General features: G+C 40.4%; 1 protein-coding gene across 2 annotated transcripts in view; it reads left to right on the top strand.

Annotated features, from left to right (window-relative positions):
* Positions 1 to 25851, top strand: part of LOC126092026 (uncharacterized) — a 489900-nt gene that overhangs the window by 363244 nt on the left and 100805 nt on the right. For both annotated transcript variants that reach the window (XM_049907420.1, XM_049907421.1), the window contains one exon: positions 10715 to 10904. In XM_049907420.1, coding sequence (XP_049763377.1) covers positions 10715 to 10904 — 190 coding nt within the window. The remainder of the gene's footprint in view (positions 1 to 10714; positions 10905 to 25851) is intronic.

The following is a 25851-nucleotide window of genomic DNA, read 5'->3' as shown; positions in this document are numbered from 1 at the left end:
CCGGTGAAAGTGGGACCCAGCTGAGACCTGCGAAGTTGCCAGCTCCTTGGCGACCAATCCACCGGATCGGTAGAGTTTCATTCAGATACTCACGCACTTGGCAACTCCAGTTAGAGGGTGCCCCCTCTTGTTGAAAAATGGAGATGTCTTCGTGCAGAATCGGAAACAACCAGGTTTGTAACATAGCGAGTACTGCTGAGCGTTAACCGTGTTTCCATCAAAGAAGAATGGGCCATAAACAGATTATCGAGATATCGCACAAAACCCACTGACTTTGGGCGAATCTCGTACATGTTAAATGGCTGATAGGCGCCAAATTCGAACATTGTGTTTGTTTACCTGACCACTAACATGGAAAGTCGCTTCATCACCGAACACAATGTGTTGTGCGAAAGTGCTATCATTGTCAGCAGCATCAAGAATCCCGTTACAAAGTGCCACGCGTTTGCGTTTGTCGTCAGGACGCAGGGCTTGTAACAGCTGTAACGCCTTCATAACTAACAGACCTCTCAAAACACGCCAAATTGTTGTTGTGGGCAGTTGTAACTCCCGACTGGCACGACGAGTTGATTTTGAAGGACTACGTCGGAAAGCAGTTTGAATTCATGCAACATTTTGTACCATTTTGTACAGGAACACGAGGGAGGCCAGGACTCTTTCCTTTACATACACATCCTGCATCTAGAAACTGTCGATACCATCTGCGAACGTTCCACCCATTCGGAGAATCAATTTGGCATCTCAACCTGAAACATCTTTGCACTGTAATCACGGAATTGCACTCTAGAACACAAAATGATTTCTGCTGCGGAGTAGCCATTTTAAACACATGCCTGTTACCAAGCAAAACACAAGACAACTGATATCTAGTCGCTATTAATACAAAATAGACTACGTAATCGTTTCTCCTGTAGCCGAGGCGCAGCGATCGATAGTTTGGACAAAATAATACTTTGTAATACGTATGGACGATAAATAGTTTGGACAAGAAGAGAATAGAACCTTTCGAAATGTGATGCTACAGAAGAATGTTGAAGATTAAATGGGTAGATCACATAACTAATAAGGAGGTTTTGAATATAATTGGGGAGAAGAGGAGTTTGTGGCACAACTTGACAAGAAGAAGGGACCGGTTGGTAGGACATGTTCTGAGGCATCAAGGGATCACCAATTTAGCATTGGAGGGCAGCGTGGAGGGTAAAAATCATAGAGGGAGACCAAGAGATGAAGCACTAAGCAGATTCAGAAGGATGTAGGTTGTAGTAAGTACTGGGAGATGAAGAAGCTTGCACAGGATAGAGTAGCATGGAGAGCTGCATCAAACCAGTCTCAGGACCGAAGACAACAACAATACGTATATTCTTTCTCAAACACCTTGTATATGCACTAAATAACTTGACACAGCAAATAACGTTTGAAAATAAAATTTGGAAGTTTGTGGTAAGTTCCTGTGGGACCAAACTGCAGAGGTCACCGGCCCCGTAGGCTTACACACAACTTAATCTAACTTACCCTAAGGACAACACACACCCCCATGCTCGAGGGAGGACTCGAACCTCCGACGGGGGAAGACCACGCGACTACCCCGCGCGGCTCTAAACATAAAGTGCTAACTCACCAACAAAATCACATCAACAGCGAATGGTTGCAGATGACAAATTACGAGTAAGGGTAATGAACAAATGGTCATGCATAAACATATAATGTAAAGGGTGCGTAAGGACGAAAACAAGCTAAAATTGCCAGTAGGACTAATTTTCGTGGAATAATTATCACTTGAAATATTTCCACATTTCAGAGATTTGAATGGAGAAAGTTAGCAGAGAGGTGCTGAAACCTGTTTGCGTCACAGGAAGAAACAGTGTTTTAGATAAAAGACAGACTTAATATCCAATAATTTGTGTTTTATGTACATTCATAATGAAGATTCGTATGTTATGTATGGTTGTCATTAAATCATAATAGGTAGTTTTGTCAGAGGACTCAAACCAAGAGTCAGTTAACTGTGTCTCGTGGCGATTTAAATCGGAGTTAACACTGAAGTGAAGCGATTTGTATTCGCTGGCAAACTGGGCAGGAAATTAAGCAGGCAGGAGAAAAAAGTGAGCAACATGTAAAGTGATCGGTCAAGAGGGGTAATGAAACACAAACCTTAGTAGGGTGGAATGTCAGCAGCATCACAGCCAGGGAAACAGCAGATTCCAAATTGGGCAGTCAAGTGCTACAGAAATTAGAATCTCTGTATGACGAGGTTGGTTTAGCAAATGAAGGTTTGTCAGAGAAAGGCTTTAGTTATAATTACGGTAGAGATATACTAGAAAATCGTGTATTCAAAACAGTATGCAGATTCAGGGATACATGGAACATGGAAGTTTCGGAAAAGCTCAGTTAGGTCACGATTTTTTGCAATGTTAGAGTTGAAAATTCATCATTTTTGTTCTGTGTGGGATAGTGTATCAGTAGCCGACTCAGAAATCTGTACGTTATTTTCTGTGTGTGGGCCTGGAAAAAGATGGTGAAATGGAACAGAACGGTCAACAACGTCACAACATGCTTTCATCTCAAATATTTCATCTAAGCAACGTAGCGTAATAACTCTGCTGCTGAAAGTTGTGGATGCAGCGAAAAAAAGGATATGTGTAGAAACGATATGACAACAAACCATGTGCCAAATACCGAAACGTATGTGCAATTAAACGAGTTACAACTGTAATAAAAAGGGTCATTTTGCTACGGAATCTCCTAACGAATCATTTCACAGAAGAGAGATGAGCCATGCACTCCACTGTGAGGATTCGAAATGTTTCAGAATAAAGCGCTCATTGATGCTGGATTATGTACTTTTTGTAAAAATCATCTACATTTACTGTTCGATCAAGAAAATCTGTGGCACCAAGGATGTGCCTCCATGCAACGCATAACATTTAGAAGGATTGGTCGATAAATTGCGTAAAATTGAATCAATATAATAAAGTGTAGATTTGAAATACTGCTGAATTATAAGGAATTGGAGTCGGGAATGTCGCATTACAGGCTTTTGATGGAGCACCGCAGTTTGACGTAGTTCTGAAAAATGGTTTTCATATATCGAATACAACTTTTGTTTTGTATCACACAATCTTACATGAAGGCTTTGTTAAGGATACAAACGCAAACACATCCATTCTCAAAACTGCTGAGAAACTGTATGCTTCAGCAGTGCGTAGATGCAAATGAAATGTGGGAAGTCCAACAAATATACGACAGAAATCACAATTATATCTTGGCACGATATGTTAGCGCATCAAAATGTCTCCCTAATCAGAGACAAAGATGTAAGGGTATTGATTACATTAATGGCTGGAGTGGTTATGTATGTGCTGGAGACAAAATGGTCGAAATCAAGAGTGCCTATACTGCAAGGCTTCTAGATACCACGAACGTTTTTCGCATTAAAACGATGCTTAGTGTGAATGAGAATCAGTGCGCTATGTCGATAAATTATAAAGTTTCCACGCAAAATCGGACCAGAATGAATTCAATGAAAGGAAAAGCTCACACGGAATTGTTGTTTGGACTTAATATAGGTCTTAGTAGTTTTAAAAGTTTTGTATGTGGCTTCCATGTTCTGATCGAACATTACCAACGATGGAAGGCTGTGCAAAAGTCCAAGGAGGATCTTTGTTGGATATGAATAGGATTCATCCAGCTACAGAGTCTATTTGTCAGAGATGCTTTTTACTCATGAAAGAATTGAATGCAGAGGAGAACCCACTAAAGTTAAAACTTTGAAAAAGAAAAAGATAACGAAATCATGTTTGCAGAAGAATATGTTTTGTCTCAAGATGTTTATCAAGACTGAACTCTATAATCCGTTTACGCCACTCAAAATACAATCTCATGACCGAAACTATATCATAATCGAAACTTTGGGCGCCTATGAGATATGCAGGCTATGAACTGTATCTTGTGCAATGCGATAATAATGCAATCTTCAGAGTAATAAGAAAAGCTGAAGCCACATCTGTTTCAGTAGCCTGCAACACGAAAACTGTTGTAAAGCAATGCCTGATGAATACCATTCCATAATAAAGTTGAAAAGTTGAAGACCTGTGCGTCTTCTAAAGAATGTAAGACTTTTAACATGTCTCTGGATGTTGCCTCGAAAACTGAGTGGGCCAGGACAAAGGTGTAGGCTGTTGAGAAACGAATCAGCTGGACACTTTCCCTGTATCTCAGGTCCAAATAAAACCAAAATTATAACTTTTGATGTTAAAACAAGATTTTTATACATTGACCTGCAGGAAGAAATTTACGTGAATCTACGTGGTGGATTCAACTACAGTACAAAGAGAGTTTGTAGTTTAAAGAAGAGTTTATGTAGCGTAAAGAGAGCTCCAAAACGTGAAATGAGAATTGCTTATATTTTCTCATGGCCTTGCCATATGTAAATCACTATGATCATTACCCTTGTATCTATTACAATGAGAGAGAAGTTTACTATAGAATTGTTTGATGATGATCGACTAGTGAGAGCCGGTCAGACGTTATTATCGATGTTTCGAAGAAGCTGAACAAAAACTTAAGCATAGCATTTAATAGCATGCTTATGAATCAGATGTCATATTTCAGAATGGAAACTTAAATAAGTTCATAGAACATTTTTGTAATCGAATTAAATGGACGACGAGCATCGGAAACAACTGAATCTTGTCAAAAAGATAGAGGCGGCCTATGTCTTGCACTAACATTTCGTCTGATTATCAGTTTTCTGTTAATTACTTATGAAGGTTTTGGAATAAAGCAGTGGCGAGTCACCGGGAAATTTGGAAACATATTTTTCGCTATCTAAAATGAACTAAAATATTTGATGTACTCTTTGACAGAGGCTTCACACAGCTTGCCTAATCTGATTCGAATTAAATGCACTAAAAATTCTGGTATATTCCTTGATGAAGACTCAAAACAGCTTGCCTAAGCCGATTCAATATCTAAGCAGAAACCTTATTCCGATGTAGAATAGGGCCTAGAGACAATATTATGATAAGGATAATAAGTAAATGATATGGTTCAACGCAGTTATCAACAGGCAATGCGGTCCACGACTCACTGCCTGGTACATGTGAAAGCATCACCTCTTGGCGACTTCGATAAGTGAAGCACGGTACTGCGCTGCGACTTCTTTGAGTGATGATATCTGTTGTAGCCGACGCCTTGGAGAAGAGATCCAAATTTCAGGTTCGACCTAACAACAAAAATTCTGCATTGACATCCAAGTTGTCAAACAAAGATTGGAGAATAACTGCGAAATAAAAATAGTGAGAGGCAAGAAACATAATCAAGTTGTAAGGAAGCTAGATCAGCAACAAATTGGAAAGACTTTCAGATTAAAACATGGTGGTGGTTCAAGTCAACTTACTGATAAACAATTGAAAACAGTTACCCACAAATTTTTGAAGAAATAAGTTTATTAATATGTAGCATGCATAATGTTCATATGGTTATTCTAGTTGTCTCACAACACTGTAGTAACTAATTTTTGGTTCACTACATTTTCAGTCCGATTAAATATGCTGCATGAAAAAGTACTCAAGTCGTGTTTTCTGTTAAAATAGTGTGAATAGTTCCACATCATTAAAGAATCAAATCCAGTTAAAACCTGCAAGTAATCTTTCGTAGGAACATAATTTTCACTAGGTTATGGACCCTTCATATTTCAGTCAATCTTTTTAAATTCGGCAAGTTATCTTTTTGGGAATGTCACAAATTAATACCAAAAATAGGAAAACTTTCTGAATTTGAAATCGGCACACAATACACAAGGAATATGAAACGAATGTCTGCATTTACAACCAGTACACAGTGTAGAGGAAACCCTGGAACAATATCTACATTAGCTGCTGGTAAAAATGTCAGAAGGATGTCTGCATGTACAACCAACTCACAGTGTAGAAGAGACATGTGAAGAAAACCTGTATTTACCTCCAGAACACATTTTACAAGAAATATTAGACAAAACACGTAGACAAATACCAGAGAAGACTCCTGAATTCAGAGTAATGAAGAAAATACAAGCTTTCATGCTGATTTTATTTGTTGGCTGATCCATGACATAAGAAATGGAAATAATGGAGTCTTCGCAGGCAACCAGCGCACAACATACATTATGCAGTAATACAATCGATAACTACCGCAAGAAATAGAGAGAAAACCATTTGGTATATCATCAGAAGGTGTAGTCAGTCACTACGAAGTTTGCAGATATTGAACTGCTACATACAACTGACTTGAGTAACAGAAGTATCGTATGTATTATTGCAAAGTAAAGCCAGACCATACTGATTACATGAACATATTGATTACTTGTGTCTACCACGATACATGATAGCTACAAATTATTGTGAAAAGATCATAATGTACATAAAGTGCACTGCATTTGTTAAACAAATATTTATGGTATAGAAGAATGAACCAGTTAAGTTATTTAAACAAAGACATGGATTTCGAAAGAGCTGCTATCGAAATTCTAAACATCGAAATAATTATTAGTTGCCTTTATCAATCCCTAAGTGGTAACATCAAAGTATTTCTGAATAATCTTAAAATCTTCTTAAATGAATTTCATTGAAACTAGAATGTTCTAGATCTTTGGGGAACTTTAATGTCGGTATTAAAACAAAAAGCAAAGTTTGACAACTAATCCAAAGCCCTGTACCTCAGAATTTTTTTCCATTTAAACTACAACAAGAAATATACAATTGCTGTAAGGGATTACAGCAACAATACAAATACCTGCTCCTGTTTACTATCAGCACAAAAAATGGGAAGCATATGAAACAGATGATAATGGCGGAACATGAGATATTTTTAAATACATCCTGCTACTACTTCTATATTACTTTTCTTCTAAAACTGAAACATACTAAACAAAAGAATCTAAAAGCAAATTACAGGCAAGAACAGGTATCAACGTTGCATGTGAAAGGAAATGATTGCTGATGAAGTACTATACAGGTATTCACCTTACCTCTTTGCAAGAGAGGGACATAAGGAAATATGTCAAACCACAGAGCAATTATCACATAATGCAACTGAATGGCCAGTGACAATGAAGAAGTAACATTAATAAATAAAGAGCACGCAGAGTGGCATGTCAAAAGACATGAAATAAATCAACTGTCTCTTAAATATGAGAACTCAACTCTCATACCCAACAACTCCAGAGTCACTTACCCACAACATGTTGCAAAAGTAATCAGTGGTTACTGTACATGAAATATGGGCAAGAAGTTACTACGAAGCATCAATAAACGCGACGCAATACTTAAAGTAATATAAAATTTTTCCCAGTTTGTTTCGTCGACTACAAAAAGGGTTTTACTGTATGAGACATAAGAAGAAGGTCGAGATTTTGAGGTCAGTTGGTAATGGTCAAAACGATTTACACATCACGTTGCTGTACTAGAATCAAGCTGCCATTACAAAAACTAACCAAGGCACATCAGAAGCAGCTACAGTTAGTAATGGCGTTTGTCACGCTTCTGTAATATCCTCTCTCTCCTTTTTAACACATTCTCTGAAGTAATTTTCAGAGAAGTGTTGGTGGAAGAAAGTAAAAGGATCGTTATAAATAGAAAGAAAATTAACAGCATTAGATACAAGTCTTACCTCATCCAAAATATGTTCAGGCTACAACTGACAGACAGCAAACAAAAAGTAGCACCAGAACACCTTGAACAAGAGAATTTCAGAAGTTTCTACACATATTATTGCGATATTTCACCAGGTCAATACTATGACCAACCTTCCTTCTTATACACAAAAAAGATTTAACATTAACATGTCACACTTCCAGTACAGTGTGGCAGATGGTACAAGTATCCTCCATTGCAGAAATCAAAATCATGAGCTTCAAGAGGCCAGAAATGAGAATACATTGGAGTTGCATAGAATTAGCCTGACAATCAGTACGTAAATCTTCTTCCTGAACTTACATTTTTAACCATGATACATGATCTTCATTACTGATGTGACGGGGAGACTTTTATCTGTTCAGTTGGAATAAATGTGGTAGTTTTGGCAGAAGAGGAATATTATCAAGAAAATCGCTAATGTTGAACATGTATTTCACTGGGAGTCATACCATGTCTGAAGACATTCTACTTACCTTTAAGATTCTTTACAATATGTTGAACAAATTTTTAAATACAATAATTTAAAACATCTTGTTTCTTGTAATAATCACCAAAGATTGCTTAATTAAAATAATGTGTTCAGAATTCCTCTAGGCTCTTCTTTGTGTGTTGCATTCCTCCCAATATTTTCTTCCATCAAAACATTATCAGCTTCTATAAATTTTAATAAAAATTTCTTCTGTGTTACCTAGTTTCGTTAACAAAGCTGTGGATAAATGGTTAATCGAAATCTCTCTCCTGCAAGATTCGAGAAGATCGTATTGTGTAAATGAATATTTAACGAAAATACTATTATGACGTGATGTTATTTTCTGCTAAATCCACCGAATGTACATACAGTTATTTCAACGGTGACATACTTTATAGCACAAAATTGTTCATGTAATTCCTCAATTTTGTTCTTTGGTATGTATCAATGTGATGATGAAAATATTACACTAACAGTGGTAGACTAAAACCTTCTTTTTAAGAAAACTGAATAAATAGTATCCATTTTTTCTCAAATTAGCAGTTTTTCTGTAGATTTTATTCTTTGTAAACATATATACTATAAAGCACTACACCACAAGATTAGTGCAATTAAAGTGTATGGACATAGTTTTTAACATATGCCTCTTTTTGTTAATGCATACGTTGAATCATTCTCTGAAAGTGGTCCTTTATGATAGAAACTATAGAACATGATGAATGAAAGAAAAAAATAGTTCTGATAGATTATACGAGTATTACCCGTCTCACCTAGATAACTTCATATGGCTGTAACAATTCATATTTCGATTTAATGTTTGTATCAACTGCATATGCGTTTCTTAACTCTGATTGCGTTAAGGGGACCACACCGTGGTTCAGGTCGAAAAAAATCGATTTTCGGTTTTCACCATATTTCGATAGATTAAGGTTTTATTGAAGTACTCTGAAAAGGATTTTGCTGAAAAAATTTTTTTCAAGGTTTCAAAGAGTATTTTCCTACCACATGTGTTTATGTGGTGTTTAAAGAGTATTTTCCTACCACATGTGTTTTTGTGCCACGCCCACTTTTCTATCGCCCACTTTTCTGCATGTGTTTTAGATCTTTATATCCCCTACATTGCACGTTATGGATTTTTTTTTACTCCTGAGTGTGCTGGCTATCCTTGGAATGCAACGGTCGGTATTCTTTTGTTTATGCTGTTTGCAAACAACACGCTTTCAAACATGCAGTTAGTTTTGTTCTAGTGTGATTGCGAGTAGTTGTTACAGAAAACTTGCAGGTATACTATGGGCAGGCAATTAGGAGAAACAAAGAAAATATGGAGGCAATGAAGAGAGATGTTTGGGCCATATCCTTCCATAGTTCCTCTACTGATGATAAGACATGTCCTGGATTGTGACCATCAGGAGAAAATTCATGGTGCAAATACAATAGGGCACTGGCAACTGGAGAATCTTATTCCCACCAGCATTCTTTTCCTGCTGCTGTTATTGCAGCAATTAAACATATTTCCAGAGACTTGGCTCATCCTGACCTTCAAAGGAAATGTCTGCATGGGCAGACACAGAACCCAAATGAATGTTTCAACAGCATAATTTGGAACTGCTTTCCTAAAACTGTATTTGTAGTCATGCATACAATGTAACTAGGAGTTTATGATGCTGTTATTACACTTAACTGTGGTAATATTGGAAAGTGTTGGGTACTGAAAAAGCTGGTAATTAATCCTGGTGAAAATATGATCAATGGGCTGCAACATTGTGATAAAATGAGGATAGCCAATGCAGACAGTTCTGCATCTAATATGGCCAAGAAACCAAGACAAACATCCAGGAAGGTGAAAAAGAAGCTGGAAGACATGCTAGAGGCCAAAGAAGGGCCATCATATGCAGAAGGACAATTTTAATTAACTGTAAGTAACAAATTTCAAAAGTTTTTTCTTTTAAGTCAATTTCCTGCAAACTAAAATTTTCAGTACATATGCCCCATTATATCAGAAACTATTATAGATAAATGAATGAAATTTTCAGGCACTCTGCGCAACATAAAAAGCCACCTCTGGTACTACACTCATTAATTCCCCCATTTGGGAGTTCACAAAAAATATTTTCTGCAGAAAAAACTTATTACATATTAAAAAAGTATTTCTTAAAAACTATAAAATGGAAACAGTAGATTTGAGTACAGTTGATTCTATTAGCATCATGTAACATACAGAAAAAGTATTAAGGTCCTGCATCAAATAGTTTTTTATCGGAAATGGGTCAAATACTTGCCTAAATTAACATGGGTTAGATAGGCAGGGTGTGGTCCCTTTACGAGGCATCACTATCATCTGCAGGTTCAGAATACACTACAACACTTACTCCTGACCAAATTCCGCATTTTTACATGAACTGTGGTTTGAAACCAGATGGAAAACATTGATTTTCTGTTGAAATATAATATAAACATTGTTAATTTTTAAAGTTAACTTAGCATCAGGGAGTAAAACATTTGTTTAATCTGCATTAATAGCCTTCCATTGTACAATTTCAAGTGTAACAAGTTTTCTTTTAACTTTTTTCAGTGTGTTTATTTCCTGGCATGTGAAGATGTCAACTGTGACACATCAACTGGTGATACTGAAGTATCAACAACTGCAGTGGTACTTGATCACCTACACTCACATGCCCTGTACCAGATAGAAATAACATCAGTGTCTGTTACTGGCCTCACATCAGAAAGTCGTGTTATCAATGCTGTAACAGCACATACAGGTATAAATATATTTGCCTTTTAAATATTGTTAAATGTGGGTTAAATACAATTAGAGTTGCGTGATTCATATGCCTTTAACAAAAAAAATTTAAATTTTATATTTATTACTTGACATGTGTCATGCATTACAGCTTTGGTGTTCACATCTTATAATATTAGAGAACTGCGTGCAAATATTTACATTCATAGTATAAAAAGCATAACAGAGGTAACTTTTCATTGTTACACTGTAACAACTACAAACTTTTTGAATAATCAGGGAAACAGAAATGGATATATAAAAAATCGGAGTAAACACAACTCATAGATGTTTGCAGAGCCAGGGCTATGAGGGGACTTGTGTGCAAGGGTGGGGGGAGCGGCGAAAGTAGGAGGGGAACTGGGGTGCTGGTGCAGCACTCACGGGGCAAACCTGTTATTCCCGTTTGATAGACAGGTACTTAACCTATTGTTCTGTTAACAGGATCCTTCCTTTTGATTGACAGGCACTTAACCTATTGTCCTCCCACCCCTTCCCACTCCTCTCAACCTCAGAAAACCTCCAACCCTCCCCCTCTGCCTCACTGCTACAGGTACAATCTCCGGTCTGATTTATTGAAATAGCCCCTCTCACTCTGATCAGTTTGACTGATTATTTAATTAAACTGATCAATTAATTAACCTCTCCCCCTCTGGTAAACACCCCTCCCCTCCCACCCTCCCTCCAGGCATTTGGCGGGAAAAAAGACTCAGTTGATCGGTCATTTGGAGGGAAAGAGATTGCTGTGTATGGAATATTGTTTGAACAACTTAGACAATGTGTCGAATATTGTTTATGTAAACAATTTAACAGATTCAAGGCAGTGTACGGAATATATGGAAATTGGTGGAGAGGAAGGATCTCATAACAGGAAATTCAAGGGTATAAAGTTAATTTATAAAAAATTCAGTTTGTTGGGCTGGATTGCTCTTGCTCATCATTCTCTGCTGTTTGGAAACATGTAACTCTTGTAAGAAGAAATTACTTAGGGGCAAACATGTTGCATAACTTAATGTTCAGCACTGTACTGTGGGTGTCTTAACCTAATACTGTAGAACAAAAGAAAACTGGTATTTTTCATTTATAATTTTAATGTTTAGCCCTTTGTCAGCACTTAACCTATTGTTCTGCTAAGTGGTTTTCCCCAGTTGCTTAACCTATTGTACCGCCTTTGGTACCAAATTAAGTAATTAGTTATGTCCTCCCACCATTTTCTGGTACATTTTACGAAATTCATTTGCTTTTGAACTCCATTTCTGGGACATTCTTCTTTGTCTCCCACCCCCTTAAACTAATGTACTGTGTTTTACATAAAAATTATGCAAATTAACCTATTGTTCTGGAATGAACCTGTTTTCTGCTCCATGTCACCCACTCACACACACCATCCCCTTAACTACCCTAACACCACGTTGATATAAAAAATGTATCCAAATTAATTAAAGCGAAATTCTTCACATGTGTGGGGTAGTTTATCTTAATTTGCAGCATCCTGTTTGTCAGTGAAATCGCTGGAATAAAGTTTAATCAAAAGACTGCTAATAAAAAGCACATTCCGCCACCTGATGCCCAACACCACCGTGTGCACTGGCAGCCCCCACAAAGTGACGATGCGGCTGTCAGCTGCCAAGCGATGCACAGGTGTCCGTACGGGTCATGGAAGCACGAGGCGGCAGCATCGCTTTCATACTTGGCACATGAGAAATTCATGAGACTGCTCATTATGTCATTCAATTAGAATATAATTAGTTGTAATTCGTTGAAAATGTTGAAACTTGCTGAAATTTGTTGAAATTTAGTATCTACCTACAGCATTAGTGGTTTAGCGCGGTGTTAGCACCACAAGAGGCTGAGACATGGTGTGTGGTGTGCTTGTTGAGCAGTCGGTAGTCTGTGTTCAGTTAGCGAGATGTTGGACTCATTCAGACATTCACACAAGGGGTGCATGCACAACTGACTGCATGAAGATGAAACCGAGCGTTAATGAGTGAAGATAAGAAGAGGAAGAATACGGTTCTGCAAATAAATGCATTAAAGATGCATGGATACATCTGTCTCTGATGGAATGGTCTGTCATTTCTGAAACCTACATATAAGTTCCCACCACACAAGAGCCAACTGCCTCCGATCTACCAGAGCAAAGAACTGACCTAGTTCGTGGAATCACCGCTAGAGGTCGTCGCAATACGTCACGTTATCATGCAGTTTAGTCCATAGGAGCACAACAACATGGTGACGTCACGTGTTTTTCTCAGCTGTGCGTCTGCCCCAGCTTCCTCATCCCCCCTCCCCCCCGGTGGTGTGGAGGGGAAAACTGCTAGGAAATGGAATCAGCCTATTCTGGGCTGCTGGAGAGAGGAAGGACTGTACTTTATTCATTTTTGGAACAATTTATTTAGCAATGAATTTCACATAGTTTATTTACTAAGCTGGTGCAAAAACACTGACCCTGATGTGCTTGGGAGTCACAATTAACAATTTACAGACCTGGAAACTACTCGTAAATATTGCATTACGCTGATGTGCAGAGTCGCTAACAACTCGTAAATTACCGAAATAATCCAGTACACAGCATACAGACTGCCATCTACTTGTAGATCACTGAAATAATGCATGCAAACATGTTCACAACGCTTAAACACCCGAAAATGATTCAGTGCACAATCATTCAGTACACATAAAAAACACAACTTGTCAGCAACTCGAATCCTGATTCCACAAGATGGAAAGCCTAAAAGCACCCCCCTAACACATGGGAACTGTCAACATGTGGGAGAGGAAATTTAGATTAGTGTACTTTACTTATGTTGCTCGGGAAACTGATCCTAATATCCATCCTAATTACATAATTATTCACAAAGTTCGGCCCTAATTACATAGCATAACGCTACACAATAACGTCCTAAAATCGCTATATAGAGCAACAACTGACTATACAATACATCTGGTGTTATCCTATCGGAATAAAACAACGCAATACCACTCCAAACTCACGCAAATATCGATCCTAACTACGTAATTAATCACAAAGATTGCACTTAATTACACAACTATATGCATAGTGCTACACAAGGACGGCAATACTCCGCAAAACTGACGATACTGTACAATTGGTGTTATCCTGCTGGAAAAAAAGTCTTCCAATACCTCCCGAAACTAGCGAAAGAAACACTCAAAGTCCACCCTACAGCTACAAGCTAGGGGGAAAAAGGCTGGGGGCTAAGGTACAATATTTATTCTCTTTGGTGGGAAATACGTTCAACTGACTAGATGCTGGTGTTGGTCAGAAAGGAGTTTAAAAAAAAAAGTGTATTGCCTGCAAGCATATAGCATCTTTCGCTGTTTGGCGTCAGAGTTCACTACACACGCCTACAAAAAAACCACCTTACTGCCCAGCTAACCGAAGCCAATACACGCTATCGCAGCTGATGGAAAAGATGCTTCACAGTTATAATTTCACTTCCAAATTGTCTCAACGAAAACCAGCACTCGTATTAAACGGGTCACCATGCATCACATGTACTGGGGATAATTGTCGTCCTCAAAGAGTGCAGTTGACTGTGCTTTCTCATCCATGTACAATCACGGGTGTGTCAGTTCCTTGCCTGTCCTACCTCCCCTGTGTACCCTACCGTTGCCCGACCGCCTATGGAACGTCTCTTTTCCAGTCGTCCCAGGGCAACGAGACCATTTGGGATTCGTGCCAAGCATTTGCTTGAGTCCCTTGGTGTGGAGCGTGTGACACCCCAACTCCAGGGTTTTACCCGCCTGCCTCCCTGGTTGCTCCAGAGGCACAGTGTCCTTTTAGACTTGTCAGAGTACCGGAGGAGCTGCACTCCTGCGTTTGTTTTTACCTCCTTATTTTACGATATTTTAAACCAGCATCCCGACCATGTACCAGTATTTACGGATTACTCTAAACAGGTGGACTCTGTTGGTTGTGCTGTTGTTTTCCTGATCGAGTCGTCAAGTTACGGCTTCCTGCGGCGTTTACCATCTTTGATGCCGAGTTGTTTGCGATCTTGTGAGCATTGGAGCAGGTGAGATGTGTTCCCAGTCTTAAGTTTCTCATCTGTTCTGACTCCCTGAGTGCCCTTCAGACCATGCAACACTTGTACCCAGCGGATACGGTCGTCCAGAACATCCACGATGCCCTATTCCACCTGCAACAGCAAGGGAAGGAGGTTTCTTTCTGCTGGGTGCCGGGGCACGTGGGTATTAGGGGAATCGAACTGGCTGCCAAAGATGCATGTTCCCTACCTCACGTTGTTGAATGTGCCGTCCCCCTCCATGCTGTTACCTCCCTCCTGCGTTTCCGTGTTATGCGTCAGTGGGAAGAGGAGTGGCTGGCAGTCGGTGAAAATAAGCTGCGTCTGGTAAAGGCCACCACACGGCCATGGCGTACGTCCTACCAGTCCTGCAGGCAGGATGAGGTTCTCCTCACTCGCCTCTGCATCGGGCACAGTCCCTTAACGCACCGTTTTTTACTCCGGCGGGAGGATCCCCCAATCTGTAGTGCTTGTGGCGTCCAGATTACTGTCCGCCACATTTTATTTGACTGTCCTTTATTCTCTGACCAGAGGGCGCTGGTTTCCTTGCCACCGGATTTGCCATCTATTTTGCAAGACGACGTAACGACTGTGGTTAAGGTCTTACGGTTTTGTGTCCTGACCAGTTTGTTGCCTCGGATTTTAGGGAGAGGATTTTAATGTGCTGCTGGGTGACTGGCTCACCCAGCTTTTAGGTAAGAGGTCCGCCAGTCACGATTACCTACTTGTTTCACTTCTATTTCTGTTCCCTTTTCCTTGTGTTTCCTTTCCTTTTTTAGTGCGTTTCTTCTCCTCTTGTTTTGCCTCTGTATATGAGGATTTGGAACTGCGTCAAGTCTGTGTCTTTTAGCCGTTCTCCTTGTTCACTGTCCGTCTTCGTCCCTTCACCGCATGTGTTCCTGTACCTATGCGTTTGGGCGCTGATGACCACGCTGTTTAGCGCCCGAAAACCTCAAAGCGTACACACACACATTCTCCATGTACAATCACAAGCTACGGGATGGATCTACTCCGCCAATAGCCACATGGTCTGTGCTGGCCACTGCCCGCACTCATACAATCGCACTTCGGCAACACAAAAGCAGGTGTAGTTAACTAGGAGATAAAGGGGTGGCTCGCCCCAAATGCATCTTGGTTGTCTAAAGTACAGTGCCGCAGCCGCCCCTAATGGCTAGGAGGCGCCGCCTTCACACACTAGACAGGTCCGCTCCAGCAGGGACCAGACGAGAGCCACAGTATTGTAGAGGACTCACCCGCAGTTCTGCGAGGGAATAGTTAACATCAACTCGACTCCTATAATAAAGATACTATTAACAATAGGGGAAAAAAACCTGCCACGACGATAATAAATTTTCTCTCTCCATGAAAAGAGACAGTGTCCAGGTTCATTTCATTTTATGAGCAAAATCGGTATGCTTTTTACTTTCGACTGAGAAACTTATCATGCCTGCCAAGACATTTACGTGTAAACCCGAAAAAGAAATTTGAGGAAACCCATATTTCCACTCAAGAATACCGATGTCGGTGATGTAACAGATTCCAAATCACCCCTACGATTTACAAAGTCAAATAAGGTGTTTCTCGTATATAGAGAGCCAAATGCACAGACCACAATCGAACTTCTCTCAACTAAATAAAGACGTGAAATGCGAAGAACCAATCAACAGAACAATTTACACGGGCGGGAATAATGGCCCAGCGCAAACACACTTCCATATTGAATCTTCTCAAATTTCCACTTGATCACGAAAGCTGTCCAACACATTCTAAGTATTAGTTCGCTATTCTGCCATCTAGAGGACTACACAGTTAAGTGAACTACATTCCTGCATTGCAACAGCCCTCTCCATTCAAACGCCCCTGCCGTTAGCCAGAAGTGTGAATCATTCCTGCCACAGGCCACGTATAGAACGAATCATCCTACAAAATCGGCCAAATATATATTTGATCGCTGTGCTTAGAATTAAATGTTACGATTGCGGTTTCAGTTGAATGACGTTCGACAATGAGTGAAGTTTCGGAAAGAGGCCCTGCTGACGGCTCTGGAAATAGAAATATCTCCACCATTCTTATGACTTGACATACTCTCCCCTTTACTATCGCAGTATTTCATGTCAAATTCATACCCTCCTTACGACTGGACCTAGTCCAGTGCTTTGCACATGTCAGAACACAAACACATACTGTATAAACCTGATGCTAATGGAGAACCTATAACACATCCCCTACTACTAATACATTGTCAATAAATTATTACTGGCGATACGAAATAATACTGACCGAAAATCAACGATTGGTGGTCCTGTCTCATAAGTTTTTCTTGCGAGTGGTACCACTGTGTCTTAGAAAGAGAGGCGTAATCGTGTTACAAACCATCAGATGTTGGAAAACACAACCATATTACCATCACAAGCGGTCTTGGTTCTACAGGTGCTTACATTTATCCATGTTAAAAGCTGTACTCTTTATAAATCGAGGTACGACATTACCTCTGAACAAGGTGGATTTATGTCCAGTCAAATACCGTGACACTGGATACAGATGGTGATCGTTGGAGTATATAGTATCAGACCAGCAGTGCGGTTACACGTTGCGGACGGTGCAATAATAAAACTACCCAATTTAGAAAGTGATTCAGCTAAGGAACATGGTACGAAACCGGTATTTCCAAATTTCTCACGCCGAAGCCGCTAGATATTTCTGCAGTATTTGTAACGCATTATGTTCAGTGATATATCCACTAGGCTATAGGCGATGGTTGACTGAGAAGGATCACAAACAGTAGATGGCGTGCTCATTGAGGTCGTAAGAAATGTTCGTAGGTTTACAGATCTCTAGTGCTACGCCATCTGCTAGAAATGCTGCCTGGGATTTGGAATTAAGTCTGCCTATTCAAGCACATATCTGCGTGGGGTCCTATGAAGAAGTCCTTTAATGATTACAGCCATTAGTGAATCATATTTCTGGCACTCTCATATCTCGGAACGAGTCACCTTACTCGAAACTATCTGCTACAGTAAAATTTCAACCTTGTTTTAGGTAGGTACGTTGATTTACGTAAAAAATGCTTCTAACTGCGTCCGTCTGTAGCTCCATCACACATAAAAATCACCCGTTTGTAGGTCTTCTTAACTGTCTGCTATAACAGTACAACACTTTCAAATCTGTTACTACACATCGACAAAGAGTGCTAACCTCCTCGAGATGAGAGCATCTTGAGAAATCTTGTGCACTTGGATGGAGAAGGACACGGCAACCTCCATGCATTTACGTGATGTGGAATGTAGCGGTCTACTTCTGGGAGGTTGCAGATGAAATTAATAGTGGTGCTGCTGGGTGGGTTGGTCAAAAACAGTGTGAGGGGGTCTTTCGGTCTCTAATTTTACCCTACGACCTTGAGAATGCTCTGTGACTCCCATTAGCATAGTGATGGATCGTAAATTAAGCACTATGCTCGAGGTGTCAGAAATATGTAGAGTGCTGTCTGGAATACTTCGATGTTGTATGTGTTCGAGAATTAACAATGAATGGACTTACTGCACAGTCATCTATCTACATTCACAATGGTACTCGAAAAGTTGGGAAGGGGTTGTTTAGCTGTGATATTGAAACTGGGAAACGTGCTGTCGCATCATTCGTCGGTGTTGAAATTACTGTGAAATTGCTAAAACTGTTCGCACTATCAACTGTGATGCTTATTATTTCAGTACATAGTGTCTTTTCTGTCCCACCCGTCCACTAGTACGCTGTTGGTTACCACATAATGATTGACTGACAACGCTTGTTTGAGTTGGAGAAAGAGTTATGGTGGAGGGATAACACCTTCTGGTAATGGCTACCACGGAAACAGTGATCGCATGCATGACTGCAGTATGAGGAATGAGTCGAAATGGGAGCCGTCAGCTATTCTGTTACTGTGACAGATGAGTTTCAATATAGAGCTCGTCAATCACTTTCGGACTGTAGTTTGGTAATTCTCCACAGTGCGGCAAAACTCTTCCAGTTTCCTTATGTTGTAACTGATTTTTATTTAAAATCATCCAGTGTGTGTGGTGTGTTATGGTAGCAGCGATAACAAAGTGATTTACACCACGTGACGTCTAGTTTTGTGCGAGAGGCTATGGATCAGAACGTGTTAATGGAAGTTTGGAACCTTGCACAGACCTCGAAGTCATGGTGGAAAAACAAAATATATGGCGATGTACAAGGTGTACTGCAGCAGAAAAAAGAATGTTTCAAACAACGAGACAGGGTCACAGGAAGCGTCTCTTGCGACTTACAATATAGTCTAGGGAATTCGATCATCCTCCTACAGTACTGGTGTTGAAACTTTAAACTGGTCTATTAAGTTGATCAATACCTGCATGTTTAATAGCATCGTCAGATGTGATCGATGCCGGCGCGCATGCAGTATTCGTTTTCGGTGTATGGGAGAAGAGAGGTGTGGTAAAATTCTTATCGAGTCCTCTGTCGGATGAAGTTAGTGGAGCTTTTATAGTTCGTAATTTTTCTCTGTTGGATGGTAGATAATAACGAATATAGCATGTTGGGGCGATAGATGTGAATAGGCCCTGAGGGAGGTGAATCTGTAGTACTTATATGGAGTTTTGGGACGCACCCTAGTGCAGTAGAAAAAAATACTCCTCCTTCTCTCAGTTCCCATTTCCACCGAATGGTCAAAACACTGTCCTGTAGCAGTAACGCAGCTTAGCCTCTTTCTACACGGGTTGAAGAAGGTGGAAGATATAGTTTCCTCCGACTCCTACTCAGTTCTGACTTAAACTGGAACGACTACGTGCGTAAAGCTGCAGAAATGGCAGCAGTTGCAGGATGCATAGGGACTACCTAAGACGAGGTTGGAATTTTACTGTAGCAGATAGGTTCGAGGAAGGTGATTCGTTTCTAGATATGAGAGTGCCAGAAATATAATTCACTAGTGGCTGTAATCATTAAAGGACTTCTCCATAGGACCCAACGCAGGTTTGTGCTTGACTGGGGAGACTTGATTCCAAATCCCAGGTATGATTTCTAGCGGATAACGTAGCACTAGAGGTCTGAAAAGCTAGTGTACATTTCTTATGATCTCAATCAGCACACCATCTACTGTTTGTGATCCCTCTCAATCAACCATTCCCTATAGCTCAATTGTTATATCACTGAACCTCTGACAGAGTGCGTTACAAATATTGGAGAAATATCTAGCGGCGGCGGCGTGAGGGAGTTGGAAATCCAGGTTTCATACCACGTTCCATAACCGAATCACATTCTAAATTGGGTAATTTTATTGTGAGGTTGCACTTTTGGCTATGTGTAACTGCACTGCTGGTCTAGTAGTATATATCCAGCAATCACCGTCTAAATTCAGTGTTACGGTATTTGTCCAGATAAAAAACCACCTCATTCTGAGGTAATGTCGTACCTCGATTTATAGCTTTTAACACCCGATTGATCCTCACCACTGCTCGCACTGAGGCTGACCCCTCACCTGTGGTCGAGTGGGAGGTCGCCCCGGGGCGAAGTAGGCGGCGAAAGACTTCCCAGGCGGCCGCACGTAGGGCCTCCCCGGTCTGTCTGACAAACAGGTTCCACGTGCTGTCTGTGGCTGACACTGTCGCTGAGCCAGATGCTGTCGCCTGTCCTGTTTCAGGGGAAATCACTCAGTCTGCAAGATCCGGGCAATTGCAGAGGGTGGGATTATTATTGGTAGTTGGGAGCTCCAACGTTAGGCGCATTATGGGGCCCCTTAGGGACTTGGCTGACAAGAAGGGTAAGAAAACCAATGTGCACTCCGTGTGCAGACTGGGTGGAGTCATTCCGGATGTGGAAAGGGCCCTCCCAGATGCCATGAAGAGCACAGGGTGCAGCCAACTGCCGGTGGTAGCTCACGTTGGTACCAATAATGTGTGTCACTTTGGATCAAAAGATATTCTCTCTGGTTTCCAGCGGCTAACAGAAGTGGTAGAGGCTGCCAGTCTTGTTTGCAAGATGAAAGCAGTGCTGACCATTTGCAGCATAGTCGACAGGACCGATTGCGGACCTCTGGTACAGAGCCGAGTGGAGGGTCTGAATCAGAGGCTCAGACGGTTCTGCGACCGTGCAGACTGCAGATTCCTCGACTTGCGCCAAAGGGTGGTTGGGTTTCGGGTTCCCCTGAATAGGTCAGGTGTCCACAACACGCAGGAGGCGGCTACACGTGTAGCAGGGTCTGTGTGGCGTGGACTGGGCGGTTTTTTAGGTTAGAGGGTCTCGGGAAAATACCAGATGGGCTTCAGTCACAAAGGGTGCAGGCCGAACGCAGGAAGAACGTAGATACCATCGGTATAACGGTTGTAAATTTTCGTAGCCGTGTTGGGAAAGTACCAGAGCTCCAAGCGCTAATAGAAAGCATTGATGCTCGAATCATTATAGGCACTGAAAGCTCGTTAAAGCTCAGCGGAAATTTTTGAGAAGAATCTAACGGTGTTCCGAAAGGATAGGCTAAACACGGCTGGCTATGGCGTATTTGTTGCTGTTAGAAGTAGTTTAACATGTCGCGAAATTGAAGTAGATACTTTCTGTGGGTTAGTATGGGCAGAGGTCATTGGTGGCAACCGGAATAAAATAATAATAGGACCCTTTTACCGACCTCCGAATTCAGATGATACAGTTGCTGAAAGGTTCAAAGAAAACTTGAGTTTGATTTCAAACACGTACCCGACCCATGCGGTAATAGTTGCTGGTGACTTTTAATTTACCCTCGACATGTTGGCGAAAATACATGTTTTATTCCGTAGGTACGCATAAAATATCATCCGGAATTGTGCTAAACGCATTCTCTGAAAATTATTTCAAGCAATCATTTCATGAGCTCACGCGAACAGTAAACGTTATGAAAACGCACTTGATGACCTCTTAGCGACAAATAATCCTGAGTCAATAACGAACATCAGAACCTATCAAAACCGCTACAGGGATTAGTGAACACAGGGTTGTCGTAGCGAGAATGAGTACTGTAATCCCCAAATCCTCCAAAAATAAGCGAAAAATATACCTGCAAAAAAAAAAAAAAAAAGATAAAAATTTACTTGACGCCTTCCTGAGGGACCATCTCCACTCATTCCAAATTAATAATATAAGTGTAGACCAGATGCGGCTTGAATTAAAAGAAATAGTATCGGCAGCAATTGAGAGAGATTTATACCAAATAAATTAACAAACGGTGGAGCTGATCCTTCTTGGTAAACGAAACGGGTTAGAACACTGTTGCAGAAACAACGAAACAAACATGCCGATTTTAAACAGACGCAAAATCCCCAAGATTGGTGATCTTTTACAGAAGCTCGAAATTTAGCGCGGGCTTCCATGCAAGATGGTTATAACGGTTTCCACAACGAAACGTTGTCTTGAAACCTGGCAGAAAATCCAAAGAGGTTCTGGTCGTATGTGGAGTATGTTAGCGGCAAGAAACAATCGATGCCTTCTCTGCGCGATAGCAATGGAGATACTATCGAAGACATTGCTACCAAAGCAGAGTTACTAAATACAGCCGTCCGAAATGCCTTTACAAACGAAGACGAAGTAAATGTTCCAGAATTCGAATCGAGAACAGCTACCAACATGAGTAACGTAGAAGTAAATATATTCGGAGTGGTGAAGCAACTTAAATCACTTAATAAAAGCAAGTCTTCTGGTCCAGACCCTATACCAATTAGGTTCCTGTCGGAGTATGCTGATGCATTAGCTCTATACTTAACAGTCATATACGATCGTTTGCTCGACGAAAGATCTATACCCAAAGACTGGAATGTTGCACAGGTCACATCAATATTCAAGAAAGGTAGTAGGAGTAATCCACTAAATTATACGCCCATATCGTTAACGTCGATATGCAGCAGGGTTCTGGAACATATATTGTGTTCAAACATAATGAATTACCTCGAAGAAAACTGTTTATTGGCATACTGTCAACATGGGTTTAGAAAACATCGTTCCTGTGAAACACAACTAGCTCATTACTCACATGAAGTGTTGAATGCTATTGACAAAGGATTTCAGATCCATTCCGTATTCCCAGAAGGCTTATGACACTGTACCACACAAGCGGCTTGTAGTGAAATTGCGTGCTTATAGAATATCGTCTCAGTTGTGTGACTGGATTTGTGATTTCCTGTCATAGAGGTCAAAGTTCGTACTAATGGACGGAAAGTCATCGAGTAATACAGAAGTGATTTCTGGCGTTCCCCAAGGTAGTGTTATAGGCCCTTTGCTGTTCCTTATCTATATAAACGATTTGGGAGACAATCTGAGCAGCCGTCTTATCGACTAATAAAGTCATCATAAGATCAAAAAAATTGCAAAACGGTTTAGAAATGATACCTGAATGGTGCGAAAATTGGCAGTTGACCCTAAATAACGAAAAGTGTAAGGTCATCCACACGAGTGCTAAAACGAATTCGTTTAACTTCGGCTTTACGATAAATCAGTCTAAGCTAAATGCCGTAAATTCAACAAAATATCTAGGTATTGCAGTTACGAACAACTTAAATTGGAAGGAGCACATAGAAAATATTGTGGGGAAGGCTAACCAAAGACTGCGTTTTATTTACAGGACACTTAGAAAATGTAACAGATCTACTAAGGAGGCTTCCTACACTACGCTTGTCCTTCTTCTTTTAGAATACTGCTGCGCGGTGTGGGATCCTTACCAGATAGGACTGATGGAGTACATCGAAAAAGTTCAAAGAAGGGCAGCACGTTTTGTATTATCGCGAAATATGGGAGAGAGTGTCATAGAAATGATACAGGAATTGAGCTGGACGTCATTAAAAGAAAGGCGTTTTTCGTTGAAACGCAATCTTTCCACGAAATTCCAATCACCAACGTTCTCCTCCGAATGCGAAAATATTTTGTTGAGACCGACTTACATAGGGAGGAACGATCACCACGACAAAATAAGGGAAATCAGAGCTGGTACGGGAAGATACAGATGTTCGTTCTTTTCGCGCGCTATACGAGATTGGAATAATAGAGAATTGTGAAGGGGGTGCGATGAACCCTCTGCCAAGCACTTAAATGTGATTTTCAGAGTATCCATGTAGATGTAGATGTAAAATAAATTTACATACCATAGCGATGATACTTCGTTGTATAAAATTGCCTCTAGAAGTTTTACGACACATTATGTACACGTTCCTGACACTTTATGTAAAAAGTTTATTTCTTCATATAAACTGTTAAGACACTTAATATGGTTGTGTTTTTTAACATCTGACGGTTTGTAAGACGATCACGCCTCTCTTTCTAAGAGACAGTGGTACCACTCGCATGAAAAACTTATGAGACAACATGACCACCAACCGTTGATGTTCAGTCAGTATTATTTCGTATCGCCAGCAATCACTTATCGACAACGTATTATACTTAGTAGTATGGGATGTGTGATAGGTTTGCCATTAGCATCAGGCTTATAAAGTATGTGTTTGTGTTCCGACATGTGCAAAGGAGATGACTATGTCCAGTCATAAGGAAGGTATGAATTTGACATGGAATACTGCGATAGCAAAGGGAAGAGTATGTCAAGTCAAAACAGTGGTAGAGATATTTATACCGGGTCTTCAAAAAGTCAGTACAAATTTGAAAACAGAATAAATCACGGAATAATGTAGATAGAGAGGTACAAATTGACACACTTGCTTGGAATGACATGGGGTATTATTAGAACAAAAAAAAAAGAAAAATACAAAAGTTCAAAAAATGTCCGACAGATGGCGCTTCATCTGATCAGAATAGCAATAATTAGCATAACAAAGTAAGACAAAGCAAAGATGATGATCTTTACAGGAAATACTCAATGTGTCCACCATCATTCCTCAACAATAGCTGTAGTCGAGGAATAACGTTGTGAACAGCACTGTAAAGCATGTCCGGAGTTATGGTGAGACATTGGCGTCGGATGTTGTCTTTCAGCATCCCTAGAGATGTCGGTCGATCACGATACACTTGCGACTTCAGGTAACCCCAAAGCCAATAATCGCACGGACTGAGGTCTGGGGACCTGGGAGGCCAAGCATGACGAAAGTGGCGGCTGAGCACACGATCATCACCAAACGACGCGCGCAAGAGATCTTTCACACGCCATCTGTCTGACATTTTCTGAACTTTGTTTTTTTTTTTTTGTTCCAATAAAACCCCATGTCATTGCAAGCATGTGTGTCAATTTTTACCTCTCTATCTACATTATTCCGTGGTTTATTAAGTTTTCAAATTTATACTGACTCTTTGATCACCCTGTATTTCCAGAGTCATCGGCAGGGTGTGTTTCCGATACTTCGCTCATTGTCGAATGTCATTCAACTGAAACCGCAATCGTAACATTTAAGTGTAAGTATAGGGATCAAATATATATGTGGCCGATTTTGTAGGATGATTCTGTCTATGCATGACGTGTGGCAGGAATGATTCACGATTCCGGCTAATGGCAGGGACCGTCTGAATGAACAAGACTGTTGCAATGCAGGAATGTAGTTCACTTAACTGTGTAGTCCTCTAGATGGCAGAATAGCGAACTAATACTTAGAATGTGTTGGATAGCTTTCGTGATCAAGTGGAAATTTGAGAAGATTCAATATGGAAGTGTGTTTGCGCTGGGCCATTATTCCCGCCCATGTAAATTGTTCTGTTGATTGGTTCTTCGCATTTCACGTCTTTATTTAGTTGAGAGAAGTTCGATTGTGGTGTGTGCATTTGACTCTCTAGATACGAGGAACACCTTATTTGACTTTGTAAATCGTAGGGGTGATTTGGAATCTGTTACATCACCGACATCGGTATTCATGAGTGGAAATATGGGTTTCCTCAAATTTCTTTTTCGGGTTCACTCGTAAATGTCTTGGCAGGCAT

This window comes from Schistocerca cancellata, chromosome 7, assembly GCF_023864275.1.
Source record: "Schistocerca cancellata isolate TAMUIC-IGC-003103 chromosome 7, iqSchCanc2.1, whole genome shotgun sequence".
NCBI classification, from domain to species: Eukaryota; Metazoa; Arthropoda; class Insecta; order Orthoptera; family Acrididae; genus Schistocerca; species Schistocerca cancellata.
The sequence above is the reverse complement of the archived record's forward strand: the minus strand, read 5'-3'. Positions and strand labels throughout refer to the sequence as shown.